Source organism: Abrus precatorius, unplaced genomic scaffold, assembly GCF_003935025.1.
Source record: "Abrus precatorius isolate BTA unplaced genomic scaffold, Abrus_2018 Scaffold2, whole genome shotgun sequence".
Taxonomy (NCBI): Eukaryota; Viridiplantae; Streptophyta; class Magnoliopsida; order Fabales; family Fabaceae; genus Abrus; species Abrus precatorius.
In genome coordinates this window covers 1,036,989-1,055,264 of record NW_020874362.1, presented here as the reverse complement: position 1 = coordinate 1,055,264, position 18,276 = coordinate 1,036,989, and the positions used below count along the sequence as shown (strand labels likewise).

At 31.3% G+C, this 18,276-nt stretch overlaps 1 protein-coding gene across 2 annotated transcripts; it reads right to left on the bottom strand.

Annotated features, from left to right (window-relative positions):
• Positions 1 to 1,206: 1,206 nt before the first annotated feature.
• LOC113858791 (calcium-transporting ATPase 2, plasma membrane-type-like) lies at positions 1,207 to 6,319 on the bottom strand. Of its 2 annotated transcripts, XM_027491544.1 has the most exons (8): positions 6,143 to 6,319; positions 4,830 to 4,884; positions 3,084 to 4,743; positions 2,801 to 2,861; positions 2,529 to 2,687; positions 2,100 to 2,271; positions 1,635 to 1,933; positions 1,207 to 1,446 (listed from the first exon to the last, which is right to left on the bottom strand). In XM_027491544.1, exons 1-8 carry the CDS (start codon positions 6,317 to 6,319, stop codon positions 1,207 to 1,209), a joined length of 2,823 nt encoding a protein of 940 aa, XP_027347345.1. The 2 variants fall into 2 exon arrangements, with proteins under 2 accessions (XP_027347345.1, XP_027347344.1); XM_027491543.1 differs by having other exon boundaries at positions 2,801 to 4,743.
• Positions 6,320 to 18,276: the final 11,957 nt, after the last annotated feature.

The following is an 18,276-nucleotide window of genomic DNA, read 5'->3' as shown; positions in this document are numbered from 1 at the left end:
GTTCAATTTTTAAAAAAATTAAAATACTTGTTTCATAATTTCGTAGAATACTTTAACCTTTTAATTAAAAAAAACTAATTATAAAAAATATGTTGAAAAAAATATGTTGAAAACGTTTCTCTTCATAGTAGATGCAAGTCATGCAAGTTGAGTGAAGCTATTTATCGGTCGACAGTGTTTAGTTTCTTTGACTTGTCTTTTGACATTTCTACTTTTAACTTTTTAAAATCCCCCCTCCCCCATTGTTGTGACATGAATTTTTATTTTATAAGTCTTGAAGAATGAGGAATTAGCTGTGTCTAATTTGATTTTAAATGAATGCAGAAGTGGAAAACAATGACAAACAAAAACCAAGAAACAGAATATGCAAAACAGGTTGACAGCTTCGTCAGAATATATAAAATGATGAATTTGAGAAAGATCCTTCTAGCAATTGGGAGGATAGACTATGGAAGATGAGATTCACGAAAAATTAGTGTCAGAATCTCCACCACTTCAATTGCTTACTTATCTAGTCTTACCATCAATCTGCATTATGCACTTTTCCAATAAACATATTACTGATTATTGAGTAGCTTACTGTTCTCTAGGAATAGCATAACTCATGGTCGGATTAAGATTTCAAGAGGAGGGGGGAGGAACGTGGTGCCTTTTTAGAATCAACGTTGCATAAGAACAAACTGAAAAGGTGTTCCTACAATTGCAAGGCTAGTTATTGATTCTCACAAGTTTTTCAGAAATTGGAAGTAGCACTTGAAATCTTAGAAAATAACTTTATAATAGGAAAATGAAGTTGTTACATGTCAGCTACACAAAGAAATTATGCTACAGTATTTGAAGCCATACTCGTACAATAATTTCGAATCCGATGATGAAAAGAGTCAAAATTGTCCACTGCAAAAAGTCCAGGTTTACCATTTTTCTTTTTTCAGCCTACCTTTCTGCTAGCCTTGAAAAAGTAAACAATGTGATAAATAAAAAGGTTAAGTGGTGATTTGGTAGTTACTTATACTTGACTTAAGAATCGCTACGAGACTCCAGATTTCTACTATACTTTCCTTCTCAACTTCTGGTTCTGACCCAAGAAAACCTCGAGCAATACCAGGCCTATTAGCGAATGTACAAGAATAGGGAACCTCGAAGCAGTGTAACATAACAAATCGAAAACATTTTGTTTAAAAACTAAATATCTGTTCATTATATGCTTCAGACCGGGATCTGCTTTAAGCGAACTGCAATTGGCATGCCCATGTATCCAACAGCTAAGCAGAAGAGCCACTGTACCAGACTGAGAGGAGTTGTGTTTGCAAAGGTTCCCAAGTACTCAACTATTACAATTTGAAAGAAAACAGTGCAACCAAGGACAGCCACAAACACATGATTATCCCATATGCCTTTAAAAACATCTATTTCCTCCATCTCACGAGAGTTTATCTCATTGAAAACCTGCATAAAGCAAACCAACCCACATCATGTAAGGCAAATTTTCAGCAAATAAAACTGTAGTATAATAGAATTGAATCTTTCCTCATTTGGCAATTTATGTTCATATATATCTGCCTAAGAAAATTGGTTATACGAACCTTAGACTAATAAAATTCCTTCTGTCAAGAGGGGCTTTTCAGAAGATTTACCTGACAGAATACGAATGAGTTGAAAATAAGTGTGTTTAAGACTACTTCAGCATTTGGGCCTCTGAGAAAGAAGACCCATTTTCCTATTGTCTGGAGAAACCATATCACTACAAACTGATACATTGCTTGTCCTAAGATATTTCTCCACATGACATTATTGATGAACTCCCCTTTCCTTCCCACTGGTGCACGCTTCATTAAATCATCAGTTGGAGGTTCAGTTGCAAGTGCAAGTGCTCCCAACGTGTCCATTATCATGTTCACCCACAAAAGTTGAACAGCTGTGAGGGGTGCACTGCCTGAAGAACAAAGACACGTAAAATCATAAGATAAGGATTTTTTTTTCTATTATTATTTATAAACACATTTTCTCACCATTCTTTGAAGGGAATGAAAAATGAATGAGTGAAACAGGAAGGTAAGTTCAATCAAAGTAGACAAATTTTATTAGACTAATTTTCTAACCTGTCATGCATGCTGATGAGAAGTTCACCAATAATGCAACCACATTAACAGTTAGCTGGAACTGTACGAATTTTTGAATATTTATATAAACCGAACGTCCCCATTTGGCCACTGTCACTATTGTGGAGAAATTATCATCCAGAATTATGACATCAGCACTTTCTTTAGCAACCTGTACACAAATTTTGAAATTAGCATGATTCTTGCACTCTCCTTGGCTTAAAAGATTAAGTTTAATTACATTATCAAAATGAAGTGCATTGTTGTTAACATTTCACTCTATCTTCTTTTGGTTTCAAATATTTGACAGGGAATGGATCATGACTTTCATTTGATACAGGCATATGAAGAGAAAGAATGAAAATATGAAACAAATAACTTATATTGAAATCTCTAATTCATTGCCCTATATGATTGCATTGCACTAACCTCAGTTCCAGCAATTCCCATTGCAAGTCCAATGTCAGCTTCATGAAGGGCAGGGGCATCATTGGTTCCATCACCGGTTACAGCTACAACTTCCCCGAACGTGGTACGCAGATGTTTCACCAATGTATGTTTGTCTAGAGGTGAGGATCGAGCCATAACCTTAAAACAAAATTAAACATACTATTACAGTATTATTTAAAGCATCATCCATTTCCCTCGTTAAGAATAGAATCAACCAAAGATGTTATTTGTATAGAAAGAATATGAAGCACCTGAATTTTGGGAATCAGTTCAAACAATTCCTCCTGAGTCTTCTCTCTAAAATCTGGACCCTCAATGGCTATGCCATCATCTGTTAAAATCCCACATTCCCTGGCTATGGCCTTAGCAGTGTTAATATTATCTCCTGTAACCATTCTTACCATTATTCCAGCTGAACGACACACTTCAACAGATTCCTTAACACCAGGACGAACAGGATCTTTGATACCAACAATTCCTATACAAGTGTAGCCAGAAACAGGAATAGGGTCTTCAGCAGAGAATCCATTTTCCAATTCCATATAGGCAAGGCACAAAGTTCTAAGTGCCTCACTGGCAAACTGGTTGATTGTACTCTTAAGATAATTACTTGATTCTTCATCAATGGAAACAACATCACCATTTGCGTTGACCACCTTGTCACAAGCAGCAAGAATGATTTCAGAAGCACCTTTACAATGAGCCCTTAAACCTCCTTCAGGTAGCCCCAAAACCACACCCATTCTTTTCTTCTCGGAGTTAAATGGCTCCACTTTAACAACTTTACATGCTTGTTTCTCTGCCTGAAAATCCCCACCAAGTGATAAACCAAACTCCAATATTGCTGACTCTGTTGGCGTCCCCAAGATCTCACGTTTACCTCTTTTATTAACCACAACCTCTCCTCCAGTGTTGTTAAATATTGATTGTAGCAACAGTTTCAAAGAAGAATCTGGGAGTTCAGAACACAAACTAGAATCACCATTGGTCACTTCCTTGGTATTCATACAAATGCATGTTTTCACCACAGTCATGCGGTTGGTTGTTAGTGTCCCAGTCTTGTCACTACATATAGTTGTGGCTGATCCCATAGTTTCACAAGCAGCCAAATGCCTTACCAAGGCTTTGTCATTCATCATCTTCTTCATTGCAAATGCAAGACTCAATGTCACGGCTAATGGTAACCCTTCTGGAACAGCAACAACAACAATGGTAACTGCAATGGCAAAGAATTCCAACATCTCCATTGCATCATCCGCTGACCACCACCAGAATCTTCCTTGTTGGAGTTTACGGCTCATGAGTCCTTTCACCAAAACTGCAAAAGTAACCACCGCGAAGAACAGTCCTATCTTCCCAATAATGGTTGCCACTCCATTCAGTTTCACCTGCAATGGAGTTTCATCATCTCCACCTTCACTCAGAGTTGCCATCAATTTACCCCATTGAGTCCTCATCCCAACAGTGGTAACCAACATGGTGCATGATCCATCTTGGACCTTGGTTCCAGAAAGAAGAAATGGATTTTGGGAAGTCACCATCACTGGCTCACTCTCACCAGTTAAACTTGACTCATCAATCAACATCGAAAATCCTGAAACAAATAAACCATCTGCAGGGACTTGGTCTCCAATGGCAAGATGCACAATGTCACCAGGAAGTAAATTATATATTGACATTTTCTGCCGGTAACCATTTCTTGTAACCTGCATGGATATCTTTTTCTTCTCCTTGTCTAAGTCCTTGAATTGCAACGATTGGCGATAATCACTTGTTGCTGTCACCAAGACAACTAGTAAGATACTTGCAACAATTCCAAGACCATCATGAGCTCCTTTGGGCCATCCTTCTGTTAATATGCCAACTATCAGAGACACAAAAGCACACACTCCAAGGATCATCAGAGTCATGTCTTGAAGGGCTTCATAAACAAAAACCCAGAAACTCCGAACTTCACTTTCAGTAAATTTATTGACTCCAAAAATATCTTGCCTCCTGTGCCGTGATTCAGCATCTCCGCTAAGCCCCTTAGTAGTTGATGTTGAAAGCTTTTCGGCAATACCATTTACTCCACCATGAAACTTAAGCTTCTTTACATCGTGTCCTTCAACAATAGACCCCAATTCATCAGCACAGATTTGGAATCCTGCTGCTTTAACTTCATCAGGTACAACGTAATCGCTTGGTTGAACACCTGCGGGTATGATCACAATTCACAAGTAAACAAATTGACTCTTAAATGAAGACTTCTAATTTTAGAATAATTCTGAGTAAACTTGCCTTGAATAAATTGAAATGCAGCTTTGGAAACCAACACAGCAACCCTTAGCTTCTCCTGCATTAAGGAGAGAATATCATAATTCATACTTGGACAGGTCACAATCACACATTCTATGCGGTATTACTTTGAGAAGGCAATAGAAGAGCCATGCTCAAGAGTATTTTCGAAAGAAAAATAGTCTATTATACTGTTTCGGAGATGAACAAGGGAGAAAGCAAAATTACAAGCAGACATTTACTAACAACAAATAGCACGAGACCAGAACTAAACAAAGCATTGTCTATTGTAATGCATGATTTTCTGCTTGCACTGCTATTTCTGATGAGTATGATTTTAATCTTCATCGTACTTCTCAAATGTAGCACACGAAAGTTGCTCCAAAGCCTATTAGATAACGTTAAGAAACATGACATGGCAAAAACCTTAATACATGCTCGTGTTTCTTAAGATTCTGGATCAGAATTATAAAGAATGAGATATAACAAGCAATCTGGACCTATGCTAATTTGAAATCCATGAATAAATCTATAAAAGGATGTTATGCGATGATCATGTTTTGGTATTTTGCAAAATAAAGATCTTTTAAGTAAACAATTTCTGTCTTTATGTCTTCACTCCCTTTAATATTTGATTTGTACGAAGGAAAAGGTAATACCAAAATTGTATTTGAATATTTGCCCTCAGAGAATAGAAATTACTACTTCTGTTTTATTTATTTTTTTAACACTTCAGCAATTTTTCCTTCACTTTTCAGTGTCAATTTATAAAACTAATGAACAGTTAATATTTTTATAATTTTATTTTTAATAATTAATATTTATTTAATAAAAGTTAATATTAGTAAAGTAGTTAATATAACGGATGAAGGGTATAATAAGAAGTTAACTCATATATTTTTATAATTTTTTTTACAAAACCTTAAAAATTATATAATATGATAGCAAGATGGATAAAAATAAGAAATGATAAAAAAATTATTTTTTGTTTGATGCATGTTAAAATAATATAACAGATGACACTATGTCGTCCTATTTTATATTTGAAATAAGTAAAAAATAATAGACAAGATCAATTATATTTAAATGATAAAATTACTCTTTTATTGAAATTAATATAATTTAAAAAAAATATTTTTTAAAATCTTTGGATTTCTTAATAAAAATACATGTTAAAAATTAAAAATAATTTTCTGTACATACGATATTAAATTATAATAATGTTCAAATAATATTTTTTATATAAACAATATTAAAATTATATTTTTAAAATAAATATTTTTATAAAGTATTAAAAAAGCATAAAGCATACAGACCTGGTTGGTACGACGCATAGCAGCTGCTTCATAGCGCTTGGAGAGGTTGGCAGTGAAACGAAAGCGTCTTTTGGGGTTCTTTACGACCCCACATACTTTCCTCCACTTTTGAAGAGCCTCTTCAGTAGTGTTCTTGGACTTGACACCTCCAAAATTCTCATTTAAATAACTCTCCATCACCCTTTCAATTTGCTTTGCTCTTTTACTTCTTTTATGCTTTCTTTGTTATCAAATCGAATTGGAGACTCTCGTGAACCCTGGATTCATGTTAAGAAAGGCATGCTAATATGCAGCAACACCGAAACGGCGACCAATTGTGGCATTCTTAGAAATTAAGGTTAAGGTTTGGTTTGGATGTCGCTTGGAGGAAAGAAAGGGATAGAGTTTGGAGGCAAAATGCTTATTTCTTAGTAGTTAGTTAGACCAAGAAAATGTATGGATATGGGAAAGAGGGAAATGAGTGAGGATCCGAAATTTTGTAGTGCTTGAGAATGAATAACGGTTTATTTCTTCTGTTGTTATCTGTTATTTCGGGAAAGTGGGGATGAACGAATTGGGCGGGGTCAACGGTTGCACCCTTTTTTCTCAAAATTAAATACCAAATATAAAATGCATTTTCGGTTGACTTCATTCAGACAAGTTTATGATTATTTTGCAATATTTGTTTTAGCCTAATTTGGGACTTGACTTAAGTCCTGTTTTATTATTTTAAAACTCTGTCTCGTCTCCTAAGAGTAGAAACTATACAGTTTCGTCGTATGAATGTTGTAAAGTGGGCTTAAAGATTAAAATAATACAATTTTAAAAAATAATTATCAAAATAATGTAAAAAAGAAAATAATTCTCTGTCTAGAGTATTTTTGGGCCACGTCAGCTATAGTTTTGTATAAAAGTCAGACGAAATGATTTTTGATTGTTTTTTATTTGACCATTTTGTATTAAAGATAGACGAAATACGGGGAGCAGAACACGTGGCAGTGGTTTCGTATAAGATGAGACGAAAATGGTTAAATATTTTGAAATAAAGTTTCTCGCCAGAGGACACGTGGCCCAATCAAAGTGTTTCGTCTCTGTGTCAGACGAAAGCATCTTTTCATCTGATGCAGAGACGAAACACGTTGATTGGGCCACGTGTCCTCTGGCAGGAGGTCACCGACGCTCCTCCTTTATTTCTCCTCTTTCGTCTTGCAAACCGCCATTAACAATGATCTAGAGCTTTGGTGAGGTTATTTTTTATCATTTTAGAGTGAGTTTTGAGTGCGATTCATGATACATTGCACAAAACTGTCCAGATCTATTGGGTTTGGAGTGATTTGTGGTGTTGTTGTTCTGAAACTTGGAGAAAGTTGGGAGAACGGAGAATAGGAGGTCATTGCCGGAGAGACGTTACGGTCTAGTGGAGTTGTTGCCGTTGTTGAGAACCCACCGTCGTCGGAAAAGGTGTTGTCCGCCCCTGCCGCCGTCCCCCACCCCCTCTCCATCCATCCAGGTTTTTCAATTTCTGAAAAAATTTTAAATTTTATATTAATTAATATTAGTAAAAGGTTGAATAATTTTTTTTACAGTAATATTAGATTAAAAATTTGTAGAAATATCAACATAATCAGAAATTGTATAATTAAATTTTGATAGTAATATTAAGAAAAAAATTAGAGTTTACATTTAGAATAAATAGAATTTGAAGTAAAAATTTTAAAAATAATTAAAAATCAAATAATAAATAGTTAAATAAAATTGAAAATAGAAAAATATAAAATAGTTCTATGGTTGATTAATTATATAAAAAATAATAAATAGAAAAAAGTGTAACAAAATTATAACATAAATTATGTTTTTTAGATTAAACAGCATTTAAGAATATAAATTAAAAAATTGATTTATGATTAATGAACAAATAATTACAAAAATGTTAAGAAGGTCAAAATTGAGAGCATTAAAATTAAGCGTATACATTTATATAAAAAGATTATAGTAGCAAAAATTTGAATTAATTAAATAATTAAAAAAGAAAATATATTTCTTTATGGTTAATTATGGTTTAAATTATTGGAGTGATATTAAATAATTTAAAATAAATAATTAGAATTATATAAGTTTATTTATGATAAAATAATAAGTGTATATATTGAATTTAAATTTTAGAGTGATACTAATAAGATGAGATTAAGTTATTAATCATTAAAAATTATAATCTTGGTAGAAAAAAGAAATTTAGTAATGTAATTGAAGTTATTAGAGTGATATAAAATAATATAGAAAAAATAATTATAATAATAATTATGTAATATTATTTATGATTAAATTATAAATTTATTTTGTATAATTTATATTAAAGTTTAAAATTTTGACAATGTTATATTTTATATTTTGTGAAGATGGCTTCATCTTCAGGACAGAATAGGGTCATTCATCCTAGACCAGATGATCTTTCATTATTGCATTTACAGAATATTCATGGTCTGAACATATTTGGGATGGTCGGGATCATCCTATTTTGAAGGTTAGGAAGAGTCAATTTATTCCAGCTGGTTTGGATGGTGTTCCAGAGGAGATCCTTCCACATTTAGAGCTTGCGGGATTTACTGGGATTGCTCACGTATGTCAGTTTCCATTAGACCTCCCGTTGATTACAGCATTAGTAGAGAGATAGAGGCCAGAGACACACATTTTTCACTTGCCTCCAGGCGAGTGTACAATCACTTTGCAGGATATATCTGTATTGTTAGGCTTACGGATTGATGGAAGACCTGTGATAGCACCTATTGGAGGTAATTATGCTGATATTGTTGAGGAGAGCCTAGGGATTAGACCATCACGTGCAGATTTTGTTGGTAGCTTCTTGAAGACGAGTTGGCTAGACTAACATTTTACCCATGTGGCGATGCATGCACAAAATCTTTTATAGATCACCTGATTTGCTAGGGCTTATATGTTGTTGTTGATTGGGGGTTTTATGTTGAGTGATCACTCCAGCAGTAGAGTCTCAGTGAGGTACTTACCTTTACTTCAGGATTTTGCTGTCACTGGTGAATATAGTTGGGGATCTGCAGTATTGAGATTTTTGTATAGAGAGCTGTGTATTGCCACCAATATTGATCGGCATGGTTTAGATGGATTAGCTGCATTACTTGTGATGTGGGCATGGGATAGATTTCTATTTGTAGCTCCTGGAAACCCGCTTCACACACGACTCCATCTTCCATATGCTACCAGGTAATATTAAATATTGATGTCCTTAATATGTTTAACATACCTTTTGTATAAATTTGACATGCTTAGTGGTGAAGAGGTAAATCTGGATTAACACCCACGCCATATGTTATAGTCATATTTTAATTTAGTTATCATTATGAAAACAAATCTAAATATGTGTATTTGTGTGCAGATAATTTGGCAACCATATTCTATTGATTTGATTAATTCGTTACCAGCTATATGTCGTGAGGGGATGGAGTTGTGGAGGGCTGTCGTGCCTCTGATATGTTTTCAGGTGTGTGAGTGGCACCAACCAGATCGAGTAATGCGGCAATTTGGTATGGTTTAACATATACCTCGTGCCCCATATCAGCCAGATGCACTACATGACTTAACTCTGCGTGGGAAGGCAATAGAGAATTGACAAGAGAAGCTGAGGGATGTATTAGACATTTGGGAGAGAAGGAGAGATTGGGTCATGACCAATAACCGCCAGATTGGTCAGCTAAGTTTCAACTCAGAGTATATGCGGTGGTATAGAGCTCACACTAGACGTTGGATGACAAGAGACGCAGCTGTCTTATCATTACTTGTAAGTGTAAACTATTTAAGACATTTACTTATGTGTATTTGTAATGACATTGTTAACATACAATTTTTTTTGTTTTATAGGGCGATGGACTTGAGATAGCCCACTACTTGATGACTGATGACCATGATTCTTTCACCTTTGATGAGATGCGAGACCTGTGTTAATCTATGCTAATTTTGAAGAATGATTTGAACCGTATTATGGAACCTATTTCTTAATCTGAGCCTCCAATATAGAGTGGCAATAGTGAGGATCCAGTTGTAGATGTTCGTCAACCGAGGGACCGTAAGGAAGGCAAGAGATTACAGCGTAGACGCACAGAGGTACATGCGACAGACTGATCTCTTCCACCTATACCTGAGCGTCCTGATGGAGTATTCTATGTTCCCTCACAGTTTCCTTTCCACACACAACCTGTTAGTGCACCTACATATTTTCACTCATCTCAGGCCACCCAGCATTCGCCACAGACTCCTCAATCACCATTCCTGACCACAGAGTGTTATATCCCATGTCCATCACCATTCTTGACGCCGCCTCCATATGATGTACCTATTCTAACACCACTAGCACCAACACCAGCACCAGATGCAGTTATTGGGACAACATATGATACCTCTTATAGTCATGGAATAGATTTGAATGCTGACTTCGAAGCAACCGTAGACGTTCCACCTGCAGAGGTTCGCATTAACCCACATCGTGGAGCCAGAGATCGGCCTAGGGAGTGCATATTGACCCCACATCAACCCGACCAGCCACACGATGATAGAGCTTGAGTTTTTGTATAAACTAATTATACATATTTTGTGTACCTTTACTAGATGTTTTATAACATATGGTAGTTTGTTTCATATTAATCATCGTTCCATGAACATTTACTTATGTTATTCATCGTACGATTTACATTTACTTATGTGATTCATGTTTCTTATAAAAAGAAATAAGGTGATAGAGTCTACAAGTATATAAATGCCAAGGATATAAACTACAAACCCACATACTGATAGTTAACAAATGACTAGTTGTCTCATACATAAACTCTTCAATACTACTGATTAGGTGATATAGAAGTACATTGACGTACATTGTGACCAATTTGATGACAATTACTACATTGGGTTCTATTTTGTGACTCAACCCAATCCATTTCATTCCTAATGCGAGATGATTTTGGTCTTCCTTTATCTCTGATTCTTGTCTCATCAGGCACTAACTTCCACTCATTGCGTGTAAGAATATTACCATCATTTTCCAAGGGGCATTGTGATGAATATGCATGAACGACATTTTGCACAGAGTAAACATCATCAACATATTGCGAAAAGTCAATACTTACCGATGCACAGGCAGCAATCACATGTGAGCATGGAAATCGATATGCCTGAAATTTTCCACATTCACAGTATCTTCTACACAGAACAACAGTCCATTTATTACCACCCCTTTGCGTGATAGGATTAAAGGCCTCTTCAACCTCGAATATTGTTCTTGCTATATCATATCGTCTCACTTGATGCGAAGATGCTTCCTCTTGATTTTTCTGCATTTTTAGCATTAGTTTTGAACAATACCGCTTACCATGGTTCAAGTCATTCATTGCGTCCTCTCCACGCTTCACAAAATATTCAACCATTCGTCCGTAAGTGCATTTGACAAGAGCAGTTATAGGTAAGTTTCTTGCTCCCTTCAATACCTTGTTAACAGCCTCTGACAAATTTGTGGTCATATGTCCATAACGGCGTCTATCGACGTCATGACTCAAAGCCCACTTTCCTTCGATATGTTGTCGATCCACCTCTGTATTTCTGGTGATTCAGTGCGGAATCTTCTCAACTTCTCTTTAAATACAAGCTTTGAAGGTATATATGCTGCAATGTACAAGCTCTACATGACTTCACAATTCAAATAAATATAAAGTAACAGAAAGCCAAATATGAATTAAATCATGTTACCTAATTTTATCAGTTGTTTTTTCAATTCAATGTTCTTGAATCTATGGTTGAAATTGCTCGCAATATGACGAATGCAATAAACATGGTATGCATTAGGAGGTTGCCATCCAATATGTGGATTTGAAACAACACTTTTGATGCTTTGATGCCTATCAGATATTAAACATATTCCTGTCTTGGTTGTTACGTGGACACGAATCATTGCCAAAAACTATTCCCATGCTGATATAGTCTCCCCTTCAACAATGACAAATGCAAGTGGTAGGACACAATTATTCCCATCTTGTGTTGTTGCAATCAACAATGTGTGACGATACTTACCATACAAGAATGTTCAATCTACTTGAACAATAGGTTTGCAAAAGTTGAATGCTTCCTTACATTGATGAAAACACCAAAACAATCGCTCAAATACTCTAAATCTGTTGTCCTCCTGATGTCCAACAACAAATGGCTTCGTTTCAATCTTATAAATAGAACCTGGAGCATGAAATTGCATGTACTCTAACCATCTTGGGAATGTAGCATATGATTCATCCCAGTCACCAAATATTCTTACAATCACCTTTTGTTTTGCCTTCCAAGCTTTTTTGTATGAAATTTTATATCCAAATTGAGTTGTCATCCTTTCTTGAATTAGACTTATAGGCAATGATGGTTCAAGATTAACCATACCTACACAAAACAAAAATAAATATTGGTAAGTATCTTTATAGAGAAAATACATCACGAAATCAGAGATTATTCAAAACTTACCAATTATGCATGAAGAAATCAAATCTGAATCTAGTTTGGTATGGTCTTGAGATATTGTAGGGTTGAGACATGTATGCTTACTCCCACACCTTGTTATTTTCCACTTCACTGAATTTTTTAGCAATGATGCTCTTATTCTCTATGAGTAACCATTGATATAGTTTAAACACCTCACATGCAACTTTATTGGTTTTGACTCAACAACAAAATAATTCTAATGTATTCTCATTGCATGTTGTTTTAAGGCATTTTTAACTTCATCTTTTGAGTTAAATAACAAACCCACATGTAACGAATCTCCAATAACCCATGAATTATCTTCACTAATTTCTTCTGCTTCAATTTCTTGGTCTAAGTGGTCCCAATTAATAGATTTGTAGTGTGGACTTACATTCCAAAAAGGTATTTCACCTACAGCTACATTTAAACATACAATATTCTTCATTAAAATAAAATAAACAATTTAATTAATTTACTTTTTAAATCTCACCTCCAACATTTTCTTGTTGTAAATTTAAGTTTGAATCAAAATCACCATCAATGTCCGTATCTGACGAGCTGTCTAAAGGAATATGCCCTTCATCAATATCATCTGTCTCATCATCACTATTGACTTCATCATCTTCATCTTCATAACTGCATAAATCTCCACATCCTTCAAAATACAAACACTTATTCAATATATGTTGTCACTAAAAAAAATTTAAAAAAATATTATAACAATATAATTTATACCTTCTGTAACATTTATATTGACCATTTCTATAAGGTTAGGCGGTGACATTGATAAGCTTAAGTCCAACATATTCGACCCACCTCTTAAACTTTCACCAAATGCAATATCCACATATAATTCAATAAACCTTGTAATACTTTGTTGTTGATGCACACTAATCATACAATCAATATCTTCATCATCACATATATCCACTGCATTGTATTGTTTAGCGCTTGAATCAACCATAAAACGAGAAATTATTCTAGATATGACATGATTATTACTAAGATTCAACTTGTCATGAATCTTTTTCTTTAAATTCATATAACTTATCCCTCTTCTTATCTTTATCATTTTTTTGTTACCTTCAAATGTCACACCTTCGTTTCCAACAACAATTTTTCCATTCCAATGTACAATAATAATAATATCATTCAGCCTGCATTTATAAAAAAAAAAACATATCAATAATTATTTACAATTATACTTATTTATATAAATAATTTATTTGTAACACACAAACATATTATTATTTTTTACATCATTTTTATATTATAAAAAATGTTATATCTTTACTACATATTCAACTTATATATAATAAAATATTCACAATAAATATAACATTATTTTTTAATTAAAAAAATTTATATTAAATATCTACTAAACTTTTATATATTTTTTATAATTATCTAAAATATTAAATTTTAATTTTAATATACACAAAAATATTTTTATTAAATATTCATAAATTTTAACTATTTCTATTTATAATTATTAAAACTTTTTAATAACTAAAATATTAAAAAAAGTTTTGAAATTTACTAACCTCCAAAATTTGCTTCAAACTACAGGAATTGCTTTCAAATAAGATATCCCTTTCAATTTCACGACCCACCTTTCTTTCACGCTGATTTTGACCAGATTTCAAACATTATATATACAAAATTTTCGCTGGATAAAAGGGTGGAGCAAAAATGGAAGGACCGGGGGATAAAAGGGCTTTCGTTTGGGAAGTAGGCGAAATGATAGCTTTTTGTCTTGACAGGAGCCGAAATGAGTCCCCTTTTTCGTCTTATTTGTGGATGAATTTATAAGATTCAAACACGTGTTCAAATCCTATACTTTCGTCCTGGATTAAGACGAATTTGTAGTATTAAGACACTTGTTCTTTGTTTCGCCTATGACAGATACGAATTGAGTGACAGATGTCACCATATAGCTTATTTTGTTCCTCTTTTAGACGAAATGATTAAATTGAAAATGAAAAAAATTATTTTCGTCTGATTGGTATACGAAATACATGCTGACGTGGCCAAAAAACACCTCAGACAGGGAATAAATTTTAATTTTGTTTTAATTCCATAATTATTTTTTAAAAAAGCTTTATTTTAATCATTAAGCCTAAAGTGTGCGTATGTATGTTGGAAAGTGTGCTATATTGTCCTATGTCCTAACTGTAGACTAAAAAGGCAAAGAAAAAAAATGTACAAAGAAGAAAGAACTATGAATAGAATGTACGTGTTTCAACTTTCTATTAAAAACTGTATCATAAAATTAGTAAATGCTTCATAAAAATATTAAAATCCATTAGAACTTTGTCTCTAATAGTTCTAAGAGTAAAAAAAAAAAAAAATACTAACATTCTACATTAACTCACTTCCATTGCTATTATATAAACAAGCATACTCCAAGACGGATAAATCCTCTCACATTGAAAAATAACTTTATACAAGGGAGTTTAAGAGGAATGAGAGAATGAACAACTTCTTATATAAGATTGTGATGCAATTGGCTCACACTTGATTGAGATTAGTTCAACTCTTGTAATGAAAACTGACTTTACATAACAGACTTGGATAGAATTGAAAGAAAAATTATGCATATTTATAAAGATATTTTGATACTCAAGTTAGTGATAAACAAAGTATTATTATCCATGAAAATTAAGCATGCCTAGAGTAAAAAGGTATGTAAGGGTAACGTAAGTGACTCACAATTAATTGAGATTAGTCTTTCTCTTTCAGATTCAACTCTTGTAATGAAAACTAACATTACATGATGAAGTTGAACAGGACAAAAGAAGAAGGTGAATATATACTTACAAGAATATTTTGACACTTTAAGTGGGTGATAATATGAATAAAGTATCAATATCTAAAGACTAAAGTAAAAAGGACATCTTATGCAAGGTTGTGATAAAAGTAAGTTGCAATATATTAAGATTAATTTAACTTCTCTAAACTTAAATAGTATTTATAAAGAACTAACGATTCTATTACTTGAAATAGACGAATATGTAGTAAAAAAAAAAAAATAGTACTTAAATATGATTTTGAAGAACTTTAGTTGTTAGAGTTCAATAAAATAAATTATAAAAATGATTAAAAATATGCAAATAACAACTATACTTTTCATTTCTTTTAAAAAATTATAAATTAAATGGAATATTACAAAATCTGTTTGCAAATTGTTTTAATACGTAATAAGCAAAACATTTACTATCCAAGCAATAAAAAGGTTACCTTTACAGTTTTGAATGTAAAATCTTAAAATTTGTAAATATAAATTTATTTATTGCCTGTCTTGTATTGTTTTTTTAGCATATAAAAGCTTTATATTAGAAACATTCATAAATTGGTTCAATTTAATATATTACCAAAATTGAATTAAATAATTAAATTAAAATTTTGTCAAACTGAATATAATTAAAAAAAAAACCCATACATAAAATCAATTGAATTTTAGATTTTATTTTAAAATGATCAAATCTAATTTAAAGTGAATTGAATACATGCATAATTTAATTTATAAAATTAACTTAAAGCTCATATTTCTATAAGTAAAATTTATAAAATCAATATAGCAACTTAATTTTCACCATAATTTGACTATCTGAATTACATCTTCGTAAGATGTCTATTTAATTTATTTTAGTATTTACTTTTAATACTATTTTGACTAATATTTTAAATTCATATGTGATAGTTGATACTATAAATAAATCATTATTATAATTATTGTGCAATTTTAAATTTATTTAGCATTAATCATATATGTTTATAAATAAAGATATAAAATTTTAATCATTTCATTTAATCTTAATCAATTTTAATTAAATTTAATATTATATTCAAACTAATTCCGACAAAATCACAATTTTTTTTCATGATCGAATAAGGAATTGTTTGTCTATAAAACACTCTAAAATAACCACAAGCAATTAGGTGGTGAGGTGTGTGAAAGGATCCAGGAAAGTTCTTGGTGAAAATTGTCATGTCTCAAACTTTGACAGCGAAATTTATTGATTGATTGATTATTTATACTAAAAAAGTTAGTTATTTACAAATAATAACAATAATTTCTTGCTCATTTACTCAATTAATTAAAAATGTATTCATACTTATAACCCTTTTTATTATGATTAATATATAATTTTGATCGTTTAATAATTTTTTTTTACTTAAACTTAGTTTCTTAAATTTCATAATTACAATTATCAAATTCTTCCATTAATCTTATTTTATATAATTTTAAAATTTTTATTTTTATACTCAAATAATTACGATCATGAATATCATGAAAGTACTTAGTTTCAATTTAATTCACATAACAGTGAAAGCTAACAGCAATATATTACAGAACACAAAATTCCTTACAAGCAAATGTTAACAAATGTTTAGCCTATTTTTTTCCTTGTTTTAAAATAAGAGTTTATCTTATAAACTCTTTTTAAAACATAAAAATTATAAATAAAAAATATAAAGAGCAATAATGAAAGTAATAATATCATTTATATTACTAACACTCCTATTACTTTTTCTTCTACTTATTAAACATTTAAATAAAGAAAAAATTTTAATTTCCTTTCTCCTTCCCTTTAAATCTTTCTCTTCTCTTTCTTTTCAAACTCTCAAACAAAACCTTAAAAATTACTAATAATATTAGAATAATTTATATGATTGATCATAAAGTTTTGTCCTTTGTTAATAGTACAAAAAAAATTATTCTTATTAAATAGTTTAAAATTATTTAAAGCTAAAATTATTCTTTTATATATAAATATATATATTTAAAAATAGAGTTAAAGTTAAATAAAATTTATTTTTTAAAGTAAAAGTATTTGATAATAACATAATTTTTTTTATTTTGTTAAAATATAAAATAAAGATTAAAACGATATTTAATAGAATTGAGCGACTTATTAGTGTATAATCTTGTAGAATTATTGAATAAATATAAATTAAAAGAGTTTATATGTTTTAAAAATTATTTAAAATTATATTAAAATTTTTAAAGTTAATTAGTAATATTTTTATTTTTTATCTTTTTAAAAGACACGCATAATTAAGTTTTATGTACGTAAGTTAATTTTTTTCCTTTTCATCTCTATAATAGTTTTTTTTTTAAATTTTTTTATCTACTCTATTTTTTCTGTTCAAATATATTTAATATTAAAAAAATAATTTTAAATATATAAAATAAATAATAATTAATTATAATATTACATTAATATCATTTAAATTATTTAATGTAAACAAATTAATTTTTCAAACAATTTTAAATTTATAAAATATTTATATAATTATAAATTTTTAATTACTAAATTCACATCTTTTATAATTATAATTTACAAGTTCATACCTATCGTTATTTTACTAAATATAGCTTAAAGAAGGAGAAAGATTTATAAAAAAAAAATTAATTCATTTTTAAAACTTGTTATTATTATTTTCTTATTTAATGAAAAAATATTATTTTATTTTTCATAATTCGTATAAAATAGTGTTTAATAAAATTTATTTTAAGAGAGAGAAAGTGAAAATAAATTAGCAAAACATTATCGCACTAAACATCGATTAGAAAATGCGATTAAAATTAGTAATGACGGATCATATATGCAGTGGAGGAAGTAGTAGGC

Coding starts and splice junctions, on each gene's coding strand:
- LOC113858791 (XM_027491543.1), bottom strand. CDS start 6,319: ATGGAGAGTTATTTAAATGAGAATTTTGGAGGTGTCAAGTCCAAGAAC. Junction 2,272..2,528: donor TGGGAATTGCTGGAACTGAG/GTTAGTGCAATG, acceptor ATTTGTGTACAG/GTTGCTAAAGAAAGTGCTGA. Junction 1,934..2,099: donor CTCATCAGCATGCATGACAG/GTTAGAAAATTA, acceptor TTTGTTCTTCAG/GCAGTGCACCCCTCACAGCT.